This window comes from Paramormyrops kingsleyae, chromosome 2, assembly GCF_048594095.1.
Source record: "Paramormyrops kingsleyae isolate MSU_618 chromosome 2, PKINGS_0.4, whole genome shotgun sequence".
NCBI classification, from domain to species: domain Eukaryota; kingdom Metazoa; phylum Chordata; class Actinopteri; order Osteoglossiformes; family Mormyridae; genus Paramormyrops; species Paramormyrops kingsleyae.
In genome coordinates this window covers 1,744,424-1,765,471 of record NC_132798.1, presented here as the reverse complement: position 1 = coordinate 1,765,471, position 21,048 = coordinate 1,744,424, and the positions used below count along the sequence as shown (strand labels likewise).

The following is a 21,048-nucleotide window of genomic DNA, read 5'->3' as shown; positions in this document are numbered from 1 at the left end:
ACATGAATCTGCTTAGCAAAGCCTTCATCAGTGTTTGCCTTGGTGCATGTTTCCTGAATATTACACTAGCAAAACCCTACAAAGGCAAAATAGAATATGGCCAGAATATTAGCAGAGGACGACTGCCCTGTCCTGCCCTGCCCTGTCCTGCCCTGTCCTGTCCTGCCCTGCCCTGCCCTGTCCTGTCCTGCCCTGCCCTGCCATGTCCTGCCCTGTCCTGTCCTGCCCGGTCCTGTCCTGCCCTGCCCTGTCCTGCCCTGCCCTGCCCTGTCCTGTCCTGTCCTGCCCGGTCCTGTCCTGCCCTGCCCTGCCCTGCCCTGTCCTGTCCTGTCCGGTCCTGTCCTGCCCTGTCCTGTCCTGCCCTGCCCTGCCCTGTCCTGCCCTGCCCTGTCCTGTCCTGCCCTGCCCTGTCCTGCCCTGCCCTGCCCTGCCCTGCCCTGTCCTGTCCTGCCCTGTCCTGTCCTGCCCGGTCCTGTCCTGCCCTGCCCTGTCCTGCCCTGCCCTGCCCTGCCCTGTCCTGTCCTGTCCTGCCCGGTCCTGTCCTGCCCTGCCCTGCCCTGCCCTGCCCTGTCCTGTCCTGTCCTGTCCTGTCCGGTCCTGTCCTGTCCTGCCCTGCACTGTCCTCAGCACCATTCTGCTGCTGCTCCTGTTTAATCTCCCCAGCAAGCACCTGCTTCCCAAGGGACACTCACTCCTACGATTCATTAGAGTAACTGCAAGGCTTTGAGAGGAATGGGGGGTGGTTGAGGGGGCTCAGGGAATTCATCCGGGGACATTCAGCTATTTTCCATGATCTGGTCCAAATTATGCCTTTTTTTAAGCCTCGCTTTCAGGTCTCCATGAGCAATGCAATAGGGTTCCTCGACAATAGTGGCCAGTGTTGTGAGAGAAAATCATTTGGCAACCCAGTAGAACCACACCTTAATGCCCCCCCCCCCCCCATATTGCAGCAGAAAGATCCAGAGGAGCTGTTGATACCAGGAACTCGGTGAGAAATCCATCACCATGGATTGTTCAAGAACAGGGTTCCCCAGTTCTGGTCCTGGAGCACCAGTTTGCAGCACAGTTGCAATATTACAAACCAGTAATTATTAATTATATTAATAATTATATTACAAACCAGTACTGGAGAACCTGTTCTAGAATGATTTGGTAAAAATAAAAATTCATATAGCTTATGTATCAATACCAGGAAACTAACTTTATAAAAATGCTTTTGTGCCAGAAATATTTTAAAAGGTTACTCAGAAGCAGTGAATCACATTAACAGAATAAATCAGAACCGGTCCAAAACAGCAGCAGTGTAGGTAGAGGACTAAAGCAGAATTCTAGTCACTCCCTGTTTTATCACACAAAATCACAAAAAACTTTTAGCAATTTTTAAATATCCACTTTCTACACACGCTTCTCCAACGCAGGTCGTGGTAAACCTGAAACCCATATAAGCTTGCACAGAACATGAGGTATGTAACAGTCCATCACAAGTCATACAATCACACTCCAAGTGAGACAGCATGGGCAACTTAGCAACACTGATCCACCTAAACCACATGTTTTTGGACTGACATATCCAGAAAAAGGCAAATATTAGGCCATAGGACCACCCAGAGACCTCTTTGGCTCTAATGCTAATGAATCAATATATTTCATCATAATTACACTTATTATAAAAGCCTCCATTTCACCTTAACAGATATAACAGATAAGTTGAAAAGCAGGCACAGTTTACAGTACTAATCAGCTAATTGCTCAGTCAACAAAAGTCTACTGAAAAAGTCAGCAGCTATGAGAACCACAAACATGATTATGATGATAATGGCTGTTTGCTTTCCTGCGGTAAACATTTTTTCCAGTCCCCTCCATTGGCCTGTGTGCAACTGACTGAATTGCAGATATTTGAAATCTGCAAAACTACACAGAAAACATTCGTCCGTGAAGCGTGACTGAAACTGGCAGTTGTCACTATTAAAGTGCAGAGGTGCAGATTTGCTGACATGCAAATGCAACATGAAGCCAACGTCCTTCATTTATAGCACAACAACTTGATGTGGTTCAACAGTTCAAATCTAATTTCACACTGGAATTCTAACACTCCTCTCAAATACAACAGGAATAGCAAGATAGGAATGAATAAAATCATCTATGTATACAGCATAAAACAGTAGAAATACCTGGCTAATATTGTTTTGCACCCAGTTTTGCCCTCAAAACAGCATCAATTCACTAGCATGTGGACTCAAGGTTTTGAAAGCGTCCTACTGGGTTACTGGCTCACGTTGACTGACCCAATAGGTCCTGCAGCTTTGTTGGTTGGATGGCTTTTGGGTGCTGATGTCCATATACACACGGAAGACTATCAAGGTTGCTCCAATTCTTGCCACACACAAACATGTAACCATAAAACCAGCACCAGGCTCCTGGTATCATATTCCACTCCAGGGTGCTTAGAGACCCATTGCCTGGTTCTCCGAAAACCTTTCAAATCCTTTTTATTCTGTCTCCTCCCCTTCACCAACAATGTCTAAAGTGAACCTAGGGGTTAATTAGGGGTTATAAATATTCCGAAGAAAGAGCAGCCGTCCCTGAAGCATTGTCCATTTAGTGTACGTTCAGCTTAGAAGGAAGGAAATCTATACAGATATTCTTAGCCTTATTAAGTAAGGGGTCAAATGAAGGAAACTGACCTTCAAAACAACACTAATCAGTCCTCAGAAAGAGGCAGATGTGAATACTCAACATGTCTGAATCAGACAGAGAGCTGGGGACAGGAACCAAACGCAGAACCCAGGAGGGTGAACATAAGAGCTACCCACTGTGCTAACGTGCAGCTAAAACTCAGTTAACAGCCTGCTTTTCAGTCTTCCATGCAAAGCGATGATGTCCAACCTACAAACCGATAAGGTTTCGCTGTGTAACGAAAGGTGAAACTCTGAAGGTGAATGCAGGAGCATCAGGAAAAATGGAAAAACAACAAAAATACTGTGGAGTTTTAAAGTGGATTTCCTAATTGCGAAGTAGGGGAGCGATTTCCACCACGTCACTGCTAATGATAAGCGTAAAGGTCACTCTGGCAGAAGGCGCGGTGGGAAACTGGAAGGACATGCACTTTCCCTGCACAGCTTTCAGAAACTGTCTTATTCATGCAGCAGAAATGTCATTTGAACATTGGCTTCTTTTTAGAAACTTTTTGGAAAGCATTTAAGTCAGAGCAAGATGACTCATCACTTACACATCACAGTAAATATCCTATTCTGCTCTATTATAGTATATAAAATAACAGAAGACTCACTGACTTCTAGGGTGGTTATTCAAAAATGTGACTTTTTAAATATCATCCCAGACATTTATGACATCACAGCTGATACCTAGCTAGCTGTTAGGCGGCCAAATAGCTTTGATATGTTAAAATAGGCATTTTTCAGAACATCTATCAGTCTGTCTGAAAAGAAAAAGCTGCATGATTGACAAGGATGTAATGAGGTAAATTTTGAAGCTGAAGTGTTTTAAAGAGGTGGAGAGATTCTCCCATGAGAAGTTTCTCTTCTTTCTACACCCTGTTAAAACACTGCTGTTGATGTAAGTCAGCTGACTTGATATTGACACCAAATGAGAAACTGATGGGTTGTATGTGTGATTTTTGCAGGGCCAGTGGTTGATTGTCTTGTAGCACATATCTCAGTGCGCCCATAATACCACCATACCAAGAATGTGTACTGTGATTATAGGAAGTGGATGGATGGATAGTTGGATGGATGGATGATGCAGCCCCAGTTACTGTAATACATAGCGCATTTTTCCACCACATCAGGTACCATAGTTTTGGTACTTTGAGAAAGTACCAAAGGTACAGTACTTCAAGGTGTTGGTTTTCCACTGACGTAAAAACTGCTGCCGGCACCGAATGATATCGCAACTTGAGGTGCGATATTTTCTACTGAGTCAAATTAAGATCAGGCTTTTTCTTACTTTCAATTCTGTACGGACATTACAGCGCAGGGGGTTAAAGTTTCGCTAAAAAACTTTTACTCTAACTCGGTCATAGGAAAAAAAACTAAGAAAGCTTTGAAATTTTAATTATTATTCCTTTTATAGATGCATGCTGTATTACTATGTTTGACAAAATACTTTTTCTCATCCTTTTTTGTCTTGTCATGCCAACCAAATTGCATTTTTTTTTTTTACTTCATTTATCATTATTTTCCCATTTCGAAGGCGCCAGACTATCTGCATAACCAATCGACAAAGAAAGCGTTTCAAGTTCCACCCCAAAGTTCCAAAGTAGTACTCCAGTTGGTTTTGGTATTGGTAATTGACCTGAAGTCAATGGAAAAGTGAAAGTACCAAAAGTACTGTACTTGGGGCAGTGGAAAAGCACCCAAGGTTATTGTCATTGTAGATAAAGGATGCCCCTTATTATAAATAATGACCCCAGGGATCCATATCTCAAAATACATCTTGGATCTCCCATTGGGATGGATGAAATTACATTTTAGAAAAGCTAAATAAGTGGCTGACATGCTAATGGCAGTATGTGACATCTCATCAGAAAAGCAGGAGTGAATGACCCGGAAACAGAGGATGCAGACATGCATGAAGGCGTACATCTAACACACAGTGAAAAGTACAGACATCTAATATATTGCTAATACAGAAGATCTTCAGCTTAAGATGAGGAACATAAAAAGGCAAAAACCTGTGCAGGGATAAGCCTCTGTACTGATAAACTGGCTCAGTGGGTAGCACCCTAACTGCTCCCTTCAGCTTTGAGGTATGCCTATGGAGTTTGCATGGCTTTAACTCTGGCGCTCCAGCATGTAGGTGGCCTGCCTTCTCTAAATCGCCTGTTGGTGTGTGAGCTGTGCGCTGCATCCCACCCTTAGTCTGCCCTGCCACCGGGGACAGGCTCACCCTAACCCTAACCCTAACCCTAACCCTACCCCTGGATGGATTCATCTGGAAAAAAACACACAGACCTCTATTATTGCTTTCCTGATTTGAACTAGGTAAAAATAACTTTCAAAATGCAGAATAAAAAAGCAATGCAACTGGACACAAATAACTCAATTTCCCATGTTTAATAAAACAAATTATTGGTCTGAAATACCACTGCACCACAAATCACTCGATGGAAGAGCAGTCATAATCGAATGCTGAAGTCACAGTGAAAATGGGTTATTAAACATTTTATTAGGCTTTAATGGTAAAACATGCATTTTATTTGCCAGTTTTGAGATCCAAAATGCAATGGGCTTTTTAAAACAGCCCTCCCTCCCATGACAGACAGCACACTGACCACCAGAATCAATGCATTGTATAGTCTTGTTGTAAGCCTAACAGAAAGGGCACCACACTGTAGTGAAATTCACCTCGGAGAATTGAACGCTATTAAATGCATCAGTGCAGTGCAGACAAGCCCTGTTTTCTTGTACTGGAATAGAGATGGGAGCTCTGGTGGGAGGGGAAGCAGCTGGAACAATGAACTGTGTGTCTCAGCAATAACGAGGCTTCCCTGCCCCTACTGGCCTATTCACAGGCCAGGACAATATAATACCACCCCGGCACCCTTAGTGTGATGGATCCCCACCCCCAAGATTCATAGTAAGCCCCTCCCCCCCCCCAGGAGTTTGACCTTGAGCCTCAGAAGGTCTGGAAAGCGAAATGATCGCGTGCCTTGGAATAGTTGCCCACAATGATGAACTGCAAGGCACGAAGACATTTATCTTGCAGCACAGAACTTGAACACCCAGTTAGAGGCACCGTGGGCCCAGCTGAGACACAAAGCAGAAGTCAGCATTGCTCATGTGGCAGGCCTTGCACGTGCTTCCTACTGAATTCAGTGTTAATGCCAGTTACTACTGCTCAACTAATAAAGAAAACCAACAGAAATACCAAGACTGAAAACCTTGTGTTATCTATTAAGCCAAGTTCTGTTATAATTTTGTTAAGATGCCCTCATATTCTCTCAAAATTTGTCCCAAAATAGATGAATATGGACACTCTCCTACTCAATCTCCTGCACGGGTCCATAACAGATTCTCCAGGCAAACTCCCCAACCTGCCTGCACATTAACACACAAGATAGCACACTGGCAAGGAGCAGGATGTTAAAAGCTTACACAATTAAAATACTGCTACCTTCAATAACATATCTGCTTGCCCAAAATGTCACGGAGATACCTGCAGCACAAAAAATACACAGTTAAGGAACCTGAGTATTACTCTTGTGGGAAATAAAAAATGCAAAACAACAAAATAATTACACTCAAAGTGTATTACAAGCATACAGCTGAGTATGTTCAACTTGTTTTGATGGCTTCACTGGGTAAAATACTTCTTTTGTGAGACAGCTGACAATATCTTTCAGCTTTTCACAACTACATGCTGTTGTTTATAATAATAACAGGGTTACTCAGTTAATCCTGGGACTGGACATGTACAGAAAAGCACAGATGTTCAGCATCTATTAACACTGTATATAAAGCCATATAAAACAGTCATTATCAGTTTAGAGAAAAGTGTGGTTTTTCTGACTTGATAGTTTTGTTTTGCTGTCAGATGCGAAAACACTGACTCAACCACGGCAAGAGAAGCCAGGAAATGATCAGAGCTGCTGCTGTCTATTAAAAATGCACACAGCAATGTATTCACATGCACAAAACTAACATGAATGTACCCGCTTTCCAAGAAGCAGTGCGATTCGTACCCTATTAGTGCCGGGTGGAGAGCCGTCTGCTTGGTGGATCAGAGTGAAAACGGAACAAAGATACACATTTCCTTATTTACATATCCAACATAGCTATGAAATAATTGGCAGCAAGCAGTGCTTGGGGCTATTTTTGGAATTTCTGACGGATTTCTGGAGGAGAACGCCACTCTTGTTCTTTGGGAGATGGAAAATTTTGAAGGATGAAAGGAACTTTGGGCCCGGGAATGAATGAGTGAGTGGTTCACTGTAGATCATCAAAGGCACTTTGGCATTGATGCCTTCAGACATTCGATACTGGGTGTGTTCTGTCTGCTCACACACTACTCTCACAGTCTACACACCAATAGAAAAAATGTTTAACATGCCATTGTTTTACTCCTCAGGGTGCCCTCTGACCTTTCAGTTCTGATTCCAGATGACTGTTGCTGTTCAGTCCAGGGTGGAGGGAGGAAGTTCAACTATGCTTTTTCTTTTGGAGCCAGGCAGGAAGAATTCATTGTGTCTTTAATCAGGTCCAAGGAACTCAGCAGAAAAGAGGAGGGGGCTTGACCCTTTTGTATTCCAGGAACTTAACCTCCCCCTAAAGAAATTACACAAACTGACCTATGAAAATAATCCAAAATATGACAATGGAAGCAGCTTCATGTGGATGCCAACTAAAATCAGCAGCAAGTTATATCATACTGCTGGATGTGGTGCTGTAATAATGTCCTAAAGAACAGGTCAACCTTTATTTGGATTAGGCCAATTGTATCCCATCCACCCGCCAAGACATTGAAGGCGGATGTATTATTTTTTCCCAACGCTAGTGGGAAGTTATATCAATTTTATGATTAATCACAATCCTGGTTTTGATAGGTTGGATTCAATACCGATTCACAAAATCCCGAGATTGATCTAGTTAATTGGTGCCTTTTCCCTGTGACTTTGAAAATATTGTCACTGCATTTTACTTATATTGGTCCTCATATCAAGTAGGTGGCACTACTTTCGCTCTCACCTATAAGAGGGTTGCAACAGTATTGCCCAACCGCCTTGTGCCGCCATCTTGGATTATCAATAATGGTGATGGAATACTTCAAGCACCTGAATACAAGCAAGTCAAGTCGAACAGGGCTTTATTCTGACACCAGTCATATTGAGTACACTGCTTACAGGGATATGAAATAAAATGTTATATAAAAGCAATTTAAACAAAGCAAACGATGTAAAGAGAAAACTGATATTACTGGATGTGACCTGCTGTCAATTATGAGAATATTGTAAATTACCTGGTTTTCAAACGTCATGGGTATCACAGAAGCAAGTGAAAGCGACTAAAGGTCTGCAGGTTTAATTTATTTCTGGCTGGTACAAGAACTACAGAGAGAAAAGTGTGGGTGAAATATTTTGGTGTATTCATGGGAAGGTACAAGAATAAATTTCTTATTTTCATTATGTAGTGGTAACTTAATTATGTTGCTTTGTGATTTTGATGCTACAGTGCTGTGCCTGTTGTCATTGTTTTTACAACAAATCTCGTTTGATCGCACATTAGTGGATAGAATTACTTGAATACAATCGAAACTGAATCCAGTCAGCCACTTGTGAATCAAAATCGAATTGAATTCGCTCTCACCTATAAGAGGGTTGCAACAGTATTGCCCTAAACAATACCCATTTGTTCCTCAAATAAAAAGACTCTAATTTATGTTTTGGCACATATCTTTGCAAGTCCTTCTAAAACAGGGGTGTCAAACTGCAGTCCTGGGGGGCCGGAGCCCTGTGTAGCTTAGTTCTTTCCCTGTTCCACCACAAATGATTCAGCTCAAGAGCTGTATGGCAATTAGGGGTTGAATCAGGTGTGTTAAACAAGGGGAAACCCAAAAATGTGTAGGGCTCCGGCCCCCCAGGACTGGAGTCTGACACCTGTGTTCTAAAACAAGGCATGTGAGTTTCAGACTTGCCCATTTTTGCCCATTCGGTCAGAAGTAATTTTTTATGCTTTGAAAGAGACCGGTTGGTTTTATTTTTAAGGAACTATACCCATTTTAGCATACAAGCCTTTTGCCTTTCTTTACTTTGTTTCCAGTGACCCTGCATCTGTAAATTTGTGTTATTGTTTTATTACTAATTGTGTTAGTATTTCACATCTCATTACACTTAGATTGATATTAAATTGGAATAGAATTTAATCAAATGAACTGAAATCAAATCTAAATCAGACTGAATTGAATTGGAATCTTTTCTAATTGGACTGAATCGAATTGTTACCACGTGAATCAGAATCAAATCAAAATCAGGGCATCTTGCCAATACCCGGCCCTAATTACCACTAATAGCAGATACTTTCTGATCGTTCAAGATGCCATCACATTGGCCTACAATAGTGGTGAATTACAGGTTCTTCCATTTTCATTGTTTCCTACAAGGCATCACCTATCTTTCCTTATCTTATCTCGTTAGCTTATCAAGATGGTGTCCCATATCAAGGAAAGACATCCATGGATTAGAATGCTGTTCACATACACAGATTTTCAGTCTAAAACCAAATGTTTTGTAGAAGCAACTCTATTATCATGCTTCATTTTATTTACCTATTAACATACAAAAGAGATGTCTGTATCGTAGTGGTAAATTTCAATGGAAAAATACACATGAATACTGAACGGCTGTGGTCATTAGCCCTGTTATATTCCTTGTGCATTCTAAGCCCTCTTAAAGCCAGCCAATGTGCTCGGACTGAGCTGTAAATCAGATGCCGTGCAGCATTATGACAAGTTAACATAATTTACCCATCCATGGCTGACAGGCCATTCCCCACACATAATGTCCTTCAATTTATGGGATATAAAGAGGTCAGCACTGTCTGGATTGGTTCACAGCCCTATACTGCAATGCCATTATTCCAAACAAATGAGATCTAAGAGATAGATAAATATCACCTTGCATGATCTGTTCTGCATATAACCCAATGTGTGCTCCAACTATTCTGATCACATGATCATTCACTCATTCACCAGGGTACCAAAGCCCAAATGGATTCATTGTTTCATCAACCAGATTCCTGGCCATAAAAATCCTATTTCTTTGCCCTTAGACCAGCTTCTGTTCACTTTGATGAATGATTATTGAACTGCTTTGTTTTTTTACATGTACAGTTAAAAAAAAAGCAGGGAAGGCAGGTCCACAGTCTGTGTGGCAAGACCCCTTCCCCCAGAAAGCATGGAGAACCCACCACTGCAGGCCTACAAGCATCACTGCAGGCCTACAAGCATCACTGCAGGCCTACAAGTAGAAATCTGAGCCACGGCAGAAGCGCATAACCTATCTCTCCTTTTCCAGCCATGTGGGAGGTGGATCTCAGAGGCTGTGAAAAGGGGACTGCAACTCAACCTCAAGAAGAACCAGCAAAGTGCCCACAAAACTCCTCCTATAATTTACACGTTTAATTTAAAAAGGACAAAGAAGTCAAATGAAATGATCTGTTACTTAACATGTAACTGTACTTACCACGTATCTGTCACTTAGTATGTGACCAAATGTCATTTCACCCTAAAAACATTTATTCCAGTTGTATTCCTAAAATATCCATGCATTCTATGCTGACTGTATTTCAAAATAATAAAAAAATCGAGTGTCCACATCCTCTGCATAGTAGAACCCATGATGTCCTGCACAATGTTCAAGCATAAGCTCTACTGTTCATGGCCAGCTCACAAATGCCCATGGTAAAGGCAATATTAGGAAGAACACAAATCACTGTTCAAAGCGTGAAATTATGAAGAGGTCAAGTGTTTATGCTAAATCTAATTTTTTTTTTAAGTGGTCTTCAAGATGTATAATGAACGATCAAATGTGCAGACATCAGAGCACCAGGGACTGCATTGTAGCGGCATGCAATCTGACTGCATGTTGAGGGACATCACAAATGCCTTCATGTCCGCGCTGGAATAAATCAAGAAAAAGAAAAGACACTGACTATGCATCAGACGCATGCTTTGCAATAAGAGGCCGACGTAGCCATTCAGTGCCATCACATTAACCCCCTGATGTTTGTCAGGTCCCTCTGAGGGGAAACAGCTCAGTCGCTCTCCCACAATCACCACACACCTTTGCATGATAACATGCAGCATTTGCCTTGATACCTCTTCCCGCTTCTGCTGAAGAGTAGCCATTCGCCTTTTCAATGACAGCCAAAGGTATTTCATAAAGAGGGGAATTTTGCCTACATCAAGCACCTGCGCATCTTACAGTACGAGTCAAGTGCAAGCTGCCGAGAATGAAAAAGGAAGTTACAGTGAACCAAGACATCATTCAGGATGTTACTGTAAGATTAAATATCTGCTAAGAAGTAGCCTTTCCCTCCACTGGTTTGGCATATCAACACCAGTTACAGGGCTATGTAGTATTTTAACTTATGTGTACTCTTAATAATTCATATAACTTCAATGTCAATATGAGTCTTTTTAATCTATTTTTTCTTAGAAATTTCACCCCATAATTAGTTCATTAAAATTCTCCCTGGGCCAGAGATTAAGTGGCTGTCGTTGACGACCATAGCATCTACGTTGTTCTGAGGAGGAAAGAGGGGAACAGTGAAATAAAAAAAAAAGATGAGAGGATGACATAAAGGGGTTTTATGTGTCAGGAAAAACTGCACCACAAACAGACACAGCACAAGGTGGACCATGCACATTGGAGTGACCATGAGGGGATGGAGAGTGACCATGAGGGGATGGAGAGTGACCTTGAGGGGATGGAAAGTGACCATGAGGGGATGGAGAGTGACCATGAGGGGATGGAGAGTGACCTTGAGGGGATAGAGAGTGACCTTGAGGGGATGGAAAGTGACCATGAGGGGATGGAGAGTGACCTTGAGGGGATAGAGAGTGACCTTGAGGGGATGGAGAGTGACCTTGAGGGGATGGAGAGTGACCATGAGGGGATGGAGAGTGACCATGAGGGGATGGAAAGTGACCATGAGGGGATGGAGAGTGACCATGAGGAGATGGAGAGTGACCATGAGGGGGTGGAGAGTCACCTTGAGGGGATGGAGAGCTCTTAGCCTGAGGATGGTCTGTTGACACTGGGGGAACCCTAGACACGTGCAACCACGCAGAACACAGCACTCCAGAAAGAAATGTTTAATGGCACTGCAAACTCTACTTTTGGGAACTAATCTGTATTTACTAACCCAAGTTCATCCAAGCCATGGAGATCTAAATCCATCCACATTCTCCATCCAAAAACAAACACACAAGAAATAATATTCCCTGGCAAAAGTGGATCCCAGAGCAATGTACTGTGGCATTGAAATGTTGATGGATTGGGTCACATAGAGAGCTAGATTGCTATTAATCGCAACATCGCCGCAAGACTGCAGCAACTGCAGAATGTCATATACAAGGATCAATCACATTAACCTCATCTATCAGCAGCAAGGTAAAACACACCAAACACAATTATATTTTTTTGTCTCCTACCTAACTGGGAATAGCTAAATGTTCATGGCTTCCTGAGAGGAATGAATGTAGAAACTAATTCGTCTAAAGCTGAAAACATCCCAACAGATGGTGGGAGACTTTTATTAACACCATCTGTCTGGAACCAGCATTTTTGACAGCTGATATTTTTAATCCAAACCAGCACATTTGTACTGAGAAGTGAGAGCAGGACTCTGCTGTTTACATATATCTAGGCAAATCCAAGCATACTGAAATGACTGGCAAGCAAATTAAACAGAAAACAGAGGGTTGCAATAAATGCATGTTACATGTTATCCTATATACCCCGAGTGGGGGGGGGGGGTGGTTTAAAAATAATTGAGTCAAACAATAAATAATAACTAATGATCAAACTTGATTAATCAATTAATCTTCAGGAGCCTTGATTTTGTGCAAAATGTTGATTGTTGTTCTGGGATTAATGCCTAGTAGAATTTCTACACATGATTAAGTCTTTTTTCCCACAAGAATTACATCCACTGGACAAGAGAGAAGCAGTTTTTAAGACTAAAGTGTGAGCATAAGCCAATCATTATCTTACCACATACAATATAAAATGATTCCTTAAAATATGCATGAGATTGAGACAGCTTTCTCACATACATTCCCAACAGGGATTAACCTGATTCTGAAATAAACCCAATACGTTAACATTACTCTTTTACATTTACAGCATTTGGCAGACGACCTCAGCCAGAGCAACTTACATAAGTGCTTAGAAGTCTCATCAGTGAATACATTCTGACATTGGTCCAATTGAACCCGGTTTAGAAGACAATCACTCTAATAAACTCAGTTGCCTATTAATACATTTTTTTTTTTAATGAGTATAATCTTGGAAGTGCTAATCCAAGTACTTCCGAAAGAGGTTGGGTTTTAGTCAGCGTTTGAAGTCACCCAATGACTCAGCTGTTTGGACATCTAGCAGAAGTTCATTTCACCACATAGGTGCCAAAACAGAGAGGAGTCTAGGTGCATGTCTTCCTTGCGCCTTGAGACATGGTGGGAGCAGCTGAGCAGTGCTGGACGACGGAATAGAGTGTGGTGCAGTGCGGGTGAGATAAGTTCTTTTAGGTAGGAGGGTGCTGGTTCATTTTTGGCTTTATATGCAACCATCAGTGTTTTGAATCTGGTATGGGCAGCGACAGGCAGCCAGTTCAGGGATCATAATATGGCGTGTTGTGGGAGAACTTAGGAAGGCTGTAAATGAGTCGGGCAGCTGCATTCTGGATCATTTGCAGAGGACGAACAATGCTCAGAACCAGACCTGTGAGTGAGTTACAGTAGTCTAGTCTCAAGATGGCGATACATTGAACAAGTACCTGAGTGGCCTGGGCAGAAAGGAATTAACAAACCCTTCTGATGATGAAGAGGAGAAATCAATATGAGAGGGAAAGATTAACCATGTGAGAGGAAAAGGACAGGTGACTGTCCAAGGTTACCCTGAGGTTACAAGCAGTGACAGAAGGACAAATCACAGAGTTGACCAGGGAAATCACAAGAACCACACTTTAACACATAAATTACTGGCTTGTCTTTCCCATTAGAGACAAACTCCATTGGTAGATAACAAGAAGTTCTATTTGGTTATAGTTCGTTTCAGTTAAATTTTAAACTGCTTTTTTGTTTTATAAATATTGCAATATTGCAAAGATTTTTCCCCCATTATGATCCAGCCCCAGTTTCAAAGCCAATTTAAAGTTCTTTTAAGTTATCCACTTGCAGAAACAAATGATGTTTCATTCTGTATGGAAATAAATTAATGGAGTTGCCTACAAGCCAGAGACATATTGTTCGGAAACTAATGACATCACCTTTCAATGTAACTGCTCAAGGCATAGCCTGTTAAATGTTATTGTATGCTACTGCACTTGAGCTATCCCTTCAGGTTAATTTCAGTTTCATTTCAATTAATTAATTGTACTTTTTAATGTTTTGTGTTATCCTTTTGTAGCAATAAGTAATATCTGAATGTGTATGGAAAGAAAGAAATATTTTAATCCATACACAATTTCACTGTGCATGTAGTGGGGGCGGTTGGGGGCTGGGTAAATCAAATATTATTCAAATAATGACTGGGGAAATCCGACTAATAATTCTGCCTGAAATGCCCATCCCTAATTAACATCCTACAAAATTGGCAATTCAAAAACAATCAATCATACATTAATAATAAAATTAAAATAAATGGAACTCACAACAAGTGACTGGCATTGCACACAACAGCCTTCATTCAAGACCGTATTCTTACACTGATAATAATGTTCCCTATAAATTGTGAAAGCAGCTAACAGAAATCCCTCTGTGCATCTGAAACACTGAAACAACGCCTTGGGCAAAGTTTGGATGCTCACTGGATAGGAACATCTAAAACATGCAGTTAAACAGTAACCCTTGTAAAATACAAGACTCATATCTACAGCAGCAAAAATCTATCTGAATGGGAGGAAATGGATCATGCAGCACAAATACCACAAACAACCAATCACAAAACTTTAATACACCTTTTGCCTACTAATAAAATCATTGTACAGGAAAAGAGCACAACGAAAAGATCATTTTCCACACAAGTACAGGTACATTAGACTGCTTCTCTTTGCCAACCCCAACTTTCTCTCCATGAGACACATGTACAGCTGAAAGCAAGTGTGGGGGTCCCAGTGAAGGGTCAGCCGTCATGCAGCGCCCCCAGAGCAGGGGGATACAGGCCCTGCTTCCATCGAGGCCAGACTCAAGGCGGTGGGTGTCTGATTACAGGCACAGAAGCTCAGCTCGCTGAGCCACCCTCCGCACCCATAAACCCGCACCTTCCCCAAGTAGGAGGGTTTGCAAGAAAGTCACAGAACATGTCAGGACAAATAAACACTGCCTGCCCAGCAATATCACTGTCCTCCATGAAGAATGACACAGCTCAGCAAACCTGCATTAACAGTTTGGGAAAAAAAAGTGATCTGCAACTGTGAACAATGACAGCATTCACCTGTATATCAACCAATTAAAATAGGAGCAGAAATTTTTTTAAGTTTCTGGCTTACATAATGGCTAAAAAACTCTTTTTACTGGTTTTCATTAACAATGGAAACCTCTTTAACCACCTACTCATTTCCTGCAGAACAAGGGACCAAGTTTGTTTTCCCATACAAACTGCATGACCTCATAACAGGGTAATTTATTCCTGACATCGGGTCACAATTTCTCTAGTACAGGTTGACCAATACAGAAAGCCCATTCGAGATTTACAGCAAGCGATGACATGCTACTGGATGCACTGAGGAACAAGGTTCTATGTCTGTTTATACTTTACGTGCCATAATCTGAGAGAGATTCGCTGAAAATATTTCCAGAAATTACCCCAAATGTGTTTTGTGGCAGGATAAATTAATGGTATAACTCTTCTATCTCTGGTGATACAATCATAAACATCATATCCAGGAGTTTTCCATAATATTCATAAATACACCCACAGGGAACTGTCATAATGACATTCATACCTAACCGCACACAGTTCTAAAGTCAGTTGTCCATGAAAGCCTCATTCCACAAATCTTCCATGTTTACATGAACCTAAATGCAGGGTGTAGCCATGTTTCCACTGGTAAGCCTACATGCTGCATGTCGTAAATGAGGCACAAAAATTGCTTGGAAAAAAGTTGAATATTAAAGCAATAAAAACTGCAGTCTCTATATTTTAGAATTAACACGTGTAATTGTGAATGCAAACCATTAGGGATGCTTCGCCGTTTTATAAATATAAGCCATTACCTCTTTAAGATATCTACTGAAAATCTGGACAAAACACTGTGTCTGTGATACAGTTTCAGACTGAGGGTTAGTATAATGAGTATTTCTCTCCACCTCCTGCCAATCTCAGTCTCAAATACTGTAATCTGCAAAATGTTCACATTTGCAAAATATTCTATAGCTTAATATGTAATCTTCAAAATGTTCTACAGTGCCCCCTATTGAAGGTTTACTGGAGTGACAATAAATCGCTCGTTTGTTGGGTGGGTGAGATTGCATGAAAGTGTCCTGCCTCCTCAGTGAATCCGAAGCAACAGCATTCGTCCTCAATTATTACGGTTTAGCTTTTCCTCCTTCCATAATAATCCCATTCGTCTAGCAATGTCTCGATTAATCCGAAAATTGTTGTCGATCAGTTAATTACTCATTTAATAAAAGAAGTACATGGAACACCGAGATAATATTTATTCATGTGGGACCGATTTACCTGAGACATTTGGGGCCTGAAGTTGATTTCTTTTAGGTCCACGGACCCCGGCGAAAGGTTGTGCAGCACCTGACAGAGGAGCACTCCGTCCCTAAGCGCCTGAGCGAGGTCAAACACGGCCGCCGATGGCCACACGACCCGGTGATTAGGAGGCAAGACCTTGCAGTCTATCAGCCAGCGTCCGCACTGTCTCCATTCCTCCATTTCGCTGGTGGAAAGAAAAAAGCACCCTTCTCTAGCACCCCGAAACACGGAAAGTCTTGGGGAGTGAATCGGCGTGGTACCCGGATCCCTTCCGATTCCTGCAATTATTTCACGCCGAAGGGCACTTTAAACTGCGATCCAACAATCCTTTCTCCAGTTTAGATGAAAATGTCGTTCTCGGTGAAACAAGTCATTAGGGAAGAACTTCATATAAAGTTTTCTCCTTGTTCCAGTGTTTTAAATGGAACTGAAGTCTTTCTTATACAGACAGCCCGTCCTCCGCCGCAGTTCCGATTAGGCTGTCAGATCATTAAATCGGACGGCCGCTTTGTGCAGAGGGAAGAAGCGCTTTGCTGAGTTTCTCGAGCAGCAGAAGAGTCAAAATACCAGTGAGATCGCATACAGTAAATTGCCAGGCAATGTTATCCCGTATAAACATGTCTGATTTCAGCCACACACCACAGGTCAGCGCAGCTCTCCATTGTCACGTTGCTGTCGCCGGAAAATGCATGCAAGCCTTTTATGTATTAGCCGTAAGCAGCGTTTTTTAATCCCGGTATTTAAGCACGGATGGAGAAATGTATTTTCCAAAAGAAACTGAAATCCCATATACTATAGGACCTGCAAGACTTGGCTAACGTTTGCATTCGCATAGAAAGTATCAGTGTAAGCGCAGCCGTAGTTTTTACTTGAAAGTTATAGCGGTGCATATATATTTATTTCTGGTCCACAGCCAGAGATATGTCTTCTTCGTGCTGACGCAGACAGACTGTTTCGCACAATGGTCATTGTATATTTTCTAATTAAGCAGCTCCGCTAAGCTGTAATGTTTCTTCGCCCAGCCGAAAATTGAAACAATAAAATCGTAATCTTCAGTTCAACCTTTACTGAAAACAGAATGAATAAAGTCTAACCATCCAACCATCCATCTTCTAACCTGGTCGGGGTCGCGGGGGGTCTGGACCCTATCCCAGTGGAGTCAATTTTTTGAAAGATTTAAATGTTCTGCATCCTTTGTAATCCTTTTCTTCTTCCTCGCCTTCTTCTACCTCGCAGAATAGCTACATGCTTTGACTTGGAGAGTCTTCCTCGTCGGCGTCGAGCTCAGTTTGTCGGTCTTGGCGGCTGAGCGTGACGGAGCGGGTGCGAGGACTGAAACGGTGGAGCGAGCACACGCGTCAGCACGAGGACAAACAGCTAGTGCGGCAATTTGCATGAGGCCGAAAGTCTTATTATTTTTCGTTATTGCAGAGAGCAGGATTTAAACCGGATTTTCCCAATTTAAGCGGAACATGAGATACATTGAGAATAAAACTAGTTATTTAAAACTGTTCGCAGTGAACGTTTTATTTTTTGACAGGCCTATATTACTGTTTCTTTTTTTTAAACTTATTTTTATGTTGTATTGCAAATGTTTATCTTAGTAATTTCCTGTCAAATAACCTTTGTATTTACGACACAAAATTATTAAAAGAAAGTGCACATTAACCCTTTTTAGTGACGGTAGCCATGCCATAATAGCACCGAAATAAATACTGATTTAGTTTTTATATTAACCACTATTTTATTTTTGTCACCAAAATATATGCCTAGTAATATTAGCTGTGTTAATCATGTTATAATATGCTTACTTTTTTACTGAATAGCCTAAATGCCAGAAGATACACATTTTTTGACCGCGCGCCGGTCACTTAGTTATATTTTACAAGCATATTTTCATTGTATGATGTAAGATTAGTATTTCCTGCTGCTTGCTGTCAAATTCTATATGTGCAACAATCGCCCGAAGTGTAACTGACATTTTCTTTTATCTTAATGTCATTGTACTTTACCGTAGTAAGAGTCGAAGAAGTATAGCTATTAGTTATGTCACCCAACAATCTTATCCAATCAAAAACGCATTGCATTTGATCGGTAATTAAACCAGTGGTCCAAGACCACTATCACATTCCCCTCAAAAGCGTGGTGTGTGACTTGGATGTTTACAATTCTGCCATCTCCTGGACATAAAATAAATTGCAAAAATCTGAAAATGAACTTCTGCTGGCCTATGAAAAAGAATACATATATTTGAAAAGTAAATTACCAGAAATCAAAAATGAACCGTTAATTATATTTAAATACATGCTCTTGATTTTATTTGCATATTTGGTATTTGTTGAGGTAAACCTTCAAACCGTACGCATTATTATTTAAATTTTGAACCATTCAAATTTGGTGAGGTCAGTGTTATTATGGTATCTTAAATAGTAAGCAAGCACGAAAGGTTATTACAACATTGTCTTATTATTATTATTATTATTATTAATTAGCTACAGACATTTAAAAGGGCTTATGCAAGAAACTTAAGGTACTCGGAACCAATATTTGTGCCCATTGTTTCCATTGGGACTGGAGTGTAGAAGAGCACTGTTGCCCTTAGCAGCAATAAAATATTGTCGACGGAAGTTACAGGCAACTTAGACGGAATGATATTTTGCCTTAGCTTTACCATTGCAGTTTAATACTTAATAATAATGATAATGATTAAGTTTCTGTTTACATCCTGAGTAAAAGGATGAAAGGAATTCGCAAGTATCTGTGTCTGGTACTGGGTCATTTGCTTTTGAAATAATTGTTGTTAATATTCAGTTTGCAATAAAAATAGCACCGTTTAAGCGGCGTATTGTACAGAAGCCCGTGCAGAAATGAGCGAGGGTCGGTAGGAGTATACATGAATTTATCCACGTAGTACTGCTCGTCAAAAGAAAGCAGTATTACAAATCCGGTCATATGAGGAATATGAATACTAATTCATCTATGACCCAGCGAAGCGGGAACCGTTTTTGGAGCACTGGACTAAACCAAGGAAAAACTTAAAATATACTTCTTTAGGGAGTGATTTTACCGATGTCGCGGAGAGCTGTGCATTTTATGTAAAAGTGGACAGTGTGATTACTGAATAAGCCGTGATTCTTACGACTAGCTTTTTCCAGGACCTGAAAGACCTAGTCGTGGGAGGTATCTGATTGCTAAGAAAGTCAAAGCGATGTGCCGGACAACGACATCCCACACATCAGTGTCACCGGAGAGACATGGCTGAGAGCCCGCCGGACAGGCCGCCCCTGGCGCAGAAGGCGCTGTCCGAAGGCTACGCGCGCCTCCGCTACCGCGACACGTCGCTGCTCATCTGGCAGCAGCAGCAGCTGGAGCTCGAGCGCGCGCCCCCGACCACCTACCTGAGTCGCAGCCAGAGCACGTGGTACAGCCAGTACGGCAACCAGGCCGTGGTGGTGCGGGACAAGGGGAAAGCGCACGTGGATCCCGGGCCCGGGGGGTCCCGCATCTGTCTGATCATGTGACGCATACAGCCTTGATGGGTCAGCGCCACGCGTGCTTTATTTGCTCTCTTTTAACGTGGCGTATACTGTAAAACATTCATTTATTATTAAGTTATTATACACCTCGTATTCTCACTGGGAGCATTTGACCTGATATATGGCTTTAATTTTTGTGTTGGTCACTGATCCAGAGGTCCAGACGAACAAACTTTAATTACAAACTAAACTTATATTTGCAATTTGGCTTATCTTATCTGTTTAAATTGAGTGGAACATGTTTTGAATTGATACGTATTATTGTGTGTTTAAAATATAGTTTATTTACTGTTTTCAAAAAGTGTAAGGAACAGTATTATAACCAAAACAGTATCTTTATAAAACGGCAACGTTAGTTATTTTATGTTGTTACAAGGTCTAGAATCTGTCACTTGTATTTCACATTTGTTGGTCATAACGTACTAGAATTATCCGTGTTCCATAACAATGAGTGTAATTGAATTAAATTTTAAATATCATAGATGAAATTCGTGTGAACTGTATAAAATATGGTAGATTACTGTTTTGAAATATTGTGTAGGCCTAATTGCATCCACTATTACTGGTAATGCTCAAGATATATTGAAACTTTAGTTTTGTCTGCGATCTACACATACATTTCTGATATTTACTTACTTTTATCATTACTATTCATTCTCTTACTTACAATGCTTTCCAAGTAGCAACTTTATGAGTGTGACTATTGGATAGGGAAGGTTTGTCTTCCAGTACTGTACTACAGACTTGCATTGTAAATTCAAGGTTATGAAGCACCCCATCTAACAGACAGTACAATTTAGTTTCCTTTCAAAATTCGGTTTTGAACTCATGTGCAAGTAATATGGAGGGCAGCTGATTGTATCTCTAGATATTTTTACTAGACTGTGATTAGGTGTATTGGCAGAAGTAGCCCAGATATCCACCACCACATAAGCTTTATGTCTATGGCCATGGAATAAATATCAGTTTTCCATGGAACACTTGTGCTTTTACCCAAAAACCAGATATTTGTTGTAGGAGCCCGACGGAGAAGCCCAGCATGCAGTTTTTCACCTGGTGTAGGTGTAT

General features: G+C 41.3%; 2 protein-coding genes across 5 annotated transcripts in view; one reads left to right on the top strand and one right to left on the bottom strand.

The window, feature by feature from the left end:
- LOC111842692 (guanine nucleotide exchange factor VAV2-like) overlaps window positions 1-17,814 on the bottom strand; it is a 108,507-nt gene extending 90,693 nt beyond the window's left edge. For all 4 annotated transcript variants that reach the window (XM_023809589.2, XM_023809591.2, XM_023809590.2 and 1 more), the window contains exon 1: window positions 16,421-17,814. In XM_023809589.2, coding sequence (XP_023665357.1) covers window positions 16,421-16,624 — 204 coding nt within the window. In that variant the 5' untranslated portion in view covers window positions 16,625-17,814. The remainder of the gene's footprint in view (window positions 1-16,420) is intronic.
- A 1,147-nt stretch (window positions 17,815-18,961) lies between these two features.
- Window positions 18,962-20,958, top strand: LOC140581250 (putative uncharacterized protein BRD3OS). Its single transcript, XM_072703364.1, has one exon. It carries the CDS (start codon window positions 19,699-19,701, stop codon window positions 19,963-19,965), a length of 267 nt encoding a protein of 88 aa, XP_072559465.1. The 5' UTR covers window positions 18,962-19,698; the 3' UTR covers window positions 19,966-20,958.
- The last annotated feature ends 90 nt before the right edge of the window (window positions 20,959-21,048 follow it).